This window comes from Drosophila biarmipes, unplaced genomic scaffold (genome assembly GCF_025231255.1).
Source record: "Drosophila biarmipes strain raj3 unplaced genomic scaffold, RU_DBia_V1.1 ptg000019l, whole genome shotgun sequence".
NCBI classification, from domain to species: Eukaryota; Metazoa; Arthropoda; class Insecta; order Diptera; family Drosophilidae; genus Drosophila; species Drosophila biarmipes.
Window position 1 is genome coordinate 6,061,956 of NW_026114537.1, and position 7,297 is coordinate 6,069,252.

General features: G+C 43.0%; 1 protein-coding gene across 1 annotated transcript; it reads left to right on the top strand.

The window, feature by feature from the left end:
* Positions 1-1,479: 1,479 nt before the first annotated feature.
* LOC127012102 (uncharacterized) lies at positions 1,480-6,684 on the top strand. The gene is made up of 3 exons (XM_050890323.1): positions 1,480-1,962; positions 2,557-2,863; positions 3,092-6,684. Exons 1-3 carry the CDS (start codon positions 1,480-1,482, stop codon positions 6,682-6,684), a joined length of 4,383 nt encoding a protein of 1,460 aa, XP_050746280.1.
* Positions 6,685-7,297: the final 613 nt, after the last annotated feature.

Consider the following 7,297-nt stretch of genomic DNA (forward strand, 5'->3'; position numbering starts at 1 on the left):
ATTTCAAGAATATGGCAAAACGGTGAGCTTGATTATAAATAATAGAGAAAGAGAAACTATAATGTCTACGTACCATGACGAACCTTAACAAAGGAGGTCATTCAGGCATTACAAAAACTTTGGACAAGGTCCAGAAAAACACCTCAAAGGTCTTTCGATAGGGTAAGTGTGGATATAGGTTTACCATTAAGATCTGTAAAAAGAAAAAGGTTCTCGCTCAGTTCGCGCTGACAGTCAAGGCTGACGTGTGATGACTTCTGACTTACAATATAAACAGACCATCGACACTAACATTTCTATTTTCATGACTAAGTCCATGTAATTTATAATTTATGTGTACTTAAACACGTAAGGGAAATTACGGCATGTTAGCGATTTTAAAACTAATAGAAACGAGCCGGCATTAAAAAAATCACTAAGCTCGAAATGGAACATCGCGAGTATCTTTGATAATTTCAAGAATATGGCAAAACACTGAGCTTGATTATAAATAATAAAGAAAGAGAAACTATAATGTCTACGTACCATGACGAACCTTAACAAAGGAGGTCATTCAGGCATTACAAAAACTTTGGACAAGGTCCAGAAAAACACCTCAAAGGTCTTTCGATTGGGTAAGTGTGGATACTATATGTTCACCATTAAAAATTCGTAAAAAGAAAAAGGTTCTCGCTCAGTTCGCGCTGACAGTCAAGGCTGACGTGTGATGACTTCTGACTTACAATAAAAACAGACCATCGACACTAACGTTTCTATTTTCATGACTAACCCCATGTAATTTATAATTTATGTGTACTTAAACACGTAAGGGAAATTACGGCATGTTAGCGATTTTAAAACTAATAGAAACCAGCCGGCATTAAAAAAATCAGTAATTATCTTTGATGATTTCAAGAATATGGCAAAACGGTGAGCTTGATTATAAATAATAGAGAAAGAGAAACTATAATGTCTACGTTCCATGACGAACCTTAACAAAGGAGGTCATTCAGGCTGTTGGGAAATAGTTCGTCTTTATGTTGAATTTAAATAGTATTACATTTGCTTCTTTACTTTTGCATATTTACCTATAACCTATATTACCTATAGTACCTATTTTTGCGCACATCATTGTATTGTAACCATTTGGGAGCTTTAAGCTCACACGCATAGCCGAAATTGCAGTGCAATGCGTTAGTATTAGAACATCACGCGATCGCTTTTCTGTTCTTTTTTTCTGCACGTTTTGCAAGCCGGCTGCATTCGCTTGTTGATATTAACCGCAACCGCTCGCTGATAGCAACCCCGCTTAAAGTATTGTAAACCCGCTAAATAGTGAAAATAAATGCATAAAACTATAATAAAAACCATAATACAGTCCACTATTCATAAACATAACAAATTTTGGTCCTTCGAGAGCCGGATACCCGCGTTTATTTGTGCATTTACTTTTGTGAACATTAGAGACAAATTTACCGTTTTTTCGTCATGAACGCGATAATGCATAGAACGATTCAACAACGTGGTGCCTGCAAGGGGCAAATAACGCGCACACTCAACAGTGCTGTGGAGTTTTCACAAAGATGTGAGAATGTGGAAACATTGCAATTCAAGCTGGAGCGTTTGGTCGCCACTTTCAACCACTTTATGGAGCTCTCAGATGAGTTAGTGGAATTTCACTTGGAGGAGGGATATGAAGACCCTGGATTGGACATACCCGAATACGAAGACAAGTTCTACGCCGCGCATGCTATTTTTAGTAACGCCATCAAGGACATGGGAGGTCAGGATCATGGACAGGACCAGTCGAACATTCTACTTTCAAGTACAGTGGAACGCCTATTTGAGGGACAAAACAACCTTTTGGAGAAAATTCATACTTCATCGGGAACTGCTGATTTAAGGTTTGAGAAAATTCGGATTCCCACATTTTCTGGTAAATATGAGGATTGGACCCAGTTTAGTGATCTGTTCTTAAGCTCAGTAAATAGTAACGAAAAGCTCTCCAAGTGCCAAAAGTTTCATTATCTCAAATCATATCTGGAGGGAGAAGCACTGTCCCTAATTAAACATATTTCCGTCTGTAATGATAATTACCAAGACGCATGGGAAAAATTAGAAAATCGTTATAATAAAAGGTCGCTCATCGCTCGATCGTTTGTTCAGAATTTTTTATCGTTGCCAACCGCTAACAATTCGAATATTGCAGAATTACGCAAGGTAATTGACTCGGCCGACGAATGCATTCGAGGCTTACATGCGCTGAACTGTGACAGCCGCGATGTATGGCTCATTCATATTTTGCTGTCAAAGTTAGGTTCAGAAATTAAACAAGCTTGGGCCAACTGCAGTTTATCGGCCACTGAAGACGTCACCATAGAGGAGCTGTTCGCCTTTCTTTTCGCTCATTGTGATACTTTGGAGTCTTGTCAGGATTTACCCGCAATGCAACCCTCAAGACCAGCCCAGAGTAGACGCCGCCAAGCCGCTTTTCATGCCAGTGGATCAACTCAGTCGTCTCGCGAATGTATATATTGCCAAGGACAGCATTCTATATATTCATGCAATGAATTCAAGGCACTGGATGTAGTCAGCCGCCGCACCTTCGCCAAGGATACAAAATTATGCTTCAACTGCTTGAGTCGATCGCATCAAGTCAGGGATTGTAATTCATCGAACACTTGCCGTCAGTGCAACGCTAAGCATCACACGTTAGTACACCCGATTGAAGCAAGATCGGTTCCTGAGGCACCTGCGCACTCGACTGCCGCTGATACGAATACTGCCGCTGTTAGCCATCATATTTTGGAGAGGGCCAACAATCCAGCCCTACTGCCAACTGTTGTCGCCAATGTTATTGACACATGGGGAAACGAGACCTCGTGTAGGTTATTGCTCGATACTGGATCAACAATAACCATGGTATCTGAGTCGTTTATCCAAAGGATCGGAATTCCTCGCACGCATGCCCGCATTTCGGTAGTTGGTTTAGGTGCTAACCCGGCTGGTGTTAGCCGAGGTCGCGCTAGCTTCACCTTACTCTCAAGAACCACGACTGCATCATTGGAAGTCTCTTGTCTAATTATGAGTTCTCTAACTTCTACGATTCCAGCTCAGCAGGTCAAATCAAATGCAACTATTTGGACCAAGATTCGCAGCCTACCGCTAGCTGACCCGACGTTTGGATCTCCGGGCAAAATCGACGTTATCTTAGGCGCTGATCAGCTGTGGAACTTATATACTGGACATCGCCGAGAGTTTGGTATCGAATACCCCATCGCACTGCATACTAATTTTGGTTGGGTTATTACAGGCAGCTACACTGATGGTAACAAAGCATCTACGCACGCACAAGTTCATCACGCTTATGAAGATTTGGATTCCTTAGTTCGCTCATTTATGGACATGGAACAAGTGCATCCGAGTAAAACAACGATAGACGCCAGTGATCCCGCCGAACAACATTTTCTGAAAACACATGCTCGTAGAGAAGATGGTGTTTATATTGTTCAATACCCATTCAAGGAGCCCCGCACGCCAATTGGCTCCACTTTGCCACAGGCTTTAAACCGCTTCGCCGCTTTGGAAAGGAAATTTAGAAGATTCCCCGCACTCAAACAACAATATGTGGATTTCATGGATGATTATTTAAATCGAGGACATATGGAATTGATTCCGGCTGCTGCAGGCGGTGAGGATCCCGCACTTTACAACTATTTGGCACACCATGCAGTTTTTAAGCCAGATAGTACTACCACACGTTGCCGAGTGGTATTTGACGGCTCTGGAAAGGATTCCACGGGTCATTCTCTTAATTCGCGACTGCATATAGGACCGCCTATTCAACGGGACTTAATTGGAGTATGCCTTCGATTTCGTCAGCATCGTTATGTATTTTGTGCAGACATCGAGAAGATGTTTAGAGGCATTTTGGTGTCGGACGAACATACACAGTACCAACGCATAGTTTGGAGGAAGGATGAAAACGCTACGATGGATCATTATCGACTGTTGACAGTAACATATGGATTAGCTTCATCGCCGTTTATTGCAGTTCGAGTTCTTAAACAGCTCTCGAATGACTATGCCGAATTGTATCCCACCGCTGCTGTCGTGCTCAACAGAGACGCGTACGTTGATGATATTCCTACTGGATGCGACAACATCAAGGATCTCATTGCACTCAAAGATGAATTGATTCTGCTTCTTAGCGAAGCTCAATTCAAATTGCGAAAGTGGAGCTCAAACTGTTACGCCCTTTTAAAGTCGTTGCCAAAGGAGATTTGTGAGTATCCACCAGAGGATTTAGAGGAAGACCGCTCAATTCGATTTGTTAAAGTCCTGGGATTGTGTTGGGAACCAAAACCGGACTATATTTTCTTCAAATTAGAAACCCCCGCATTTACGACTGCTCTTACTAAACGCATATTGCTTTCAGAACTAGCCAAGATCTACGACCCGCTGGGTTTGCTTTCGCCAACTGTTGTTTTTCTGAAGATCCTATTTCAAGATAGTTGGCTAAGTTCTGCCGATTGGAATGAAGTACTACCGCAGCAAATGTGTACACGATGGCAACAGTTTGCATCGGAAATGCATTTATTGGAAACTTGTCGAGTTCCTCGCTACATATCTGCACCACATCAAGAAATGGAACTGCACGGATTTGCTGATGCATCATCTCAAGCGTATGCTGCCGTCATCTATAGCCGCGTCGAAGTCAACAATGGATATGCTGTCAAACTGATTATGGCTAAAACTCGCGTAGCCCCTATTAAGCCTATCTCCATTCCGCGACTAGAGTTAAACGCAGCTCATTTACTCTCTAAACTGATTTATCTGGTCAAGCAATCATTAACTGTTCCTATTTCCAGAATTAATTGTTGGTCAGACTCTGAAATAGTCCTGCATTGGCTATCTTCTCCGCCTAGGACTTGGAACACCTATGTTTGCAACCGCACTGCTGAAATTCTAGAGGTTTGCCCACGCAGCTGCTGGCAACATATTCGAAGTGGTGATAATCCCGCAGACTGCGCATCGCGAGGAGTACTGCCAAAGGACCTCGTGGATCATCAAATATGGTGGAATGGACCACCTTGGCTATCTCAGTCCCGTTCAGCTTGGCCACCTGTTAAAGCTAAGTTTGTTCTGTCGACAGAAGGAGAGGCCTGCCTAGAGATGAAGGCTGAAACGAAAGTTAATCTACACATTTCCGACGACGGAAATTCGCTATCTTGTATGATCAACAAATCCTCCTCATGGTCCCGTTTATTAAGGATAGTCAGCTACTGCCTTCGCTTCGTTCATCGTCTTCGTGAGAGGAATCGACTTTCACCATTCCTATCGGCGTGGGAGCTACAATATGCACGAGCTAAGATCTTTACGCACGCTCAAAAGGAGTTCTTCAACGTGGAGTACCAGCAGTTAACTACCGGACAGCCATTGTCGAAGAAATCGAAGTTGATCCGCTACACACCCTTTTTAGACGAGCAGAGAGTAATGCGTGTTGGTGGTCGCATCGATAATTCCATAGCTACTTATGACGCAAAGCATCCCATTCTCCTTCCTAAGGAATCTCCAATAGCTGGTCTGCTAGTTCGCTATCAACATGCTGCATTGTTACAAGCTGGAGTCGAATACACGTTTCATAGTCTACGCCAAAGGTATTGGATTCTAGGAGCTCGGAACCTCGTCCGCAAAACTGTATTCAATTGCAGAACTTGCTTTCTGCAGCGAAGACACACGAGTTCTCAGCTTATGGCTGATTTACCGGAGTTTCGAGTTCAACCCGCCCGTTGTTTTCTGCACACTGGATTGGATTATGCTGGACCTGTGTCAATCAAAACATCGACAGGCCGGACACCAAGATTTGGCAAAGCTTGGTTTGCGATCTTTGTCTGCCTATCTACAAAAGCGATTCACATAGAATTGGTCAGCGATTTGACGACATCCGCCTTTATAGCCGCTTTCAAACGCTTTTGGTCTCGACGTGGACCTATATCAGATTTATACTCGGACAATGGAACGACTTTCCATGGAGCCAAAAGAGATTTAGCTGAAATGCAACGAATGGCAATAGCTCAAAGTCAAGATGAAGAAATTTCAAGCTTCATGGCCAGCCACGAGATTAATTGGCATTTCATTCCGCCATCTGCTCCCCATTTCGGAGGCATTTGGGAGACTGGTGTGAGATCCATAAAGCTGCTCTTAAAACGAGTCATTGGCAGCAGTGCCTTGACATTCGAGGAGTATTCGACCCTGTTAATTCAGATTGAAGGGCTTCTGAACTCTCGCCCTTTATGCGCACCTAGCGATCACAGTCTTAACCCGCTAACTCCTTCTCATTTTCTAACAGGTCAGCCTCTCACTTCGGTACCAGAACCATCTTTCCTGGATGTAAATATCAACAGACTGCAGCACTGGAGACAACTACAGGCCAAGGTTCAAGGTTTCTGGAAACGTTGGAATCTCGAGTATCTCAGCACGCTTCAACCTCGCACGAAATGGCATCAAGATGCTCCAAATGTTGCCGTGGACACACTGGTTGTGCTGAAGGAGCCCAATCAACCGCCAAGCAAGTGGATGCTAGGACGAGTCACCGAAGTTCATCCTGGCCAGGATCAGAGGGTTCGGGTGGTCACCGTTAAAACCGCCAAGGGAATCTACAAGCGCCCTATTACGAAAATTGCTGTGCTTCCTTTGAACTGAACCGTCGTTCAGGGGGGCCGGTATGTTGGGAAATAGTTCGTCTTTATGTTGAATTTAAATAGTATTACATTTGCTTCTTTACTTTTGCATATTTACCTATAACCTATATTACCTATAGTACCTATTTTTGCGCACATCATTGTATTGTAACCATTTGGGAGCTTTAAGCTCACACGCATAGCCGAAATTGCAGTGCAATGCGTTAGTATTAGAACATCACGCGATCGCTTTTCTGTTCTTTTTTTCTGCACGTTTTGCAAGCCGGCTGCATTCGCTTGTTGATATTAACCGCAACCGCTCGCTGATAGCAACCCCGCTTAAAGTATTGTAAACCCGCTAAATAGTGAAAATAAATGCATAAAACTATAATAAAAACCATAATACAGTCCACTATTCATAAACACAGGCATTACAAAAACTTTGGACAAGGTCCAGAAAAACACCTCAAAGGTCTTTCGATTGGGTAAGTATGGATACTATATGTTCACACATTAAGATCCGTAAAAAGAAAAAGGTTCTCGCTCAGTTCGCGCTGACAGTCAAGGCTGACGTGTGATGACTTCTGACCTACAATAAAAACAGACCATGAAGTCCATGTAATTTATAATTTATG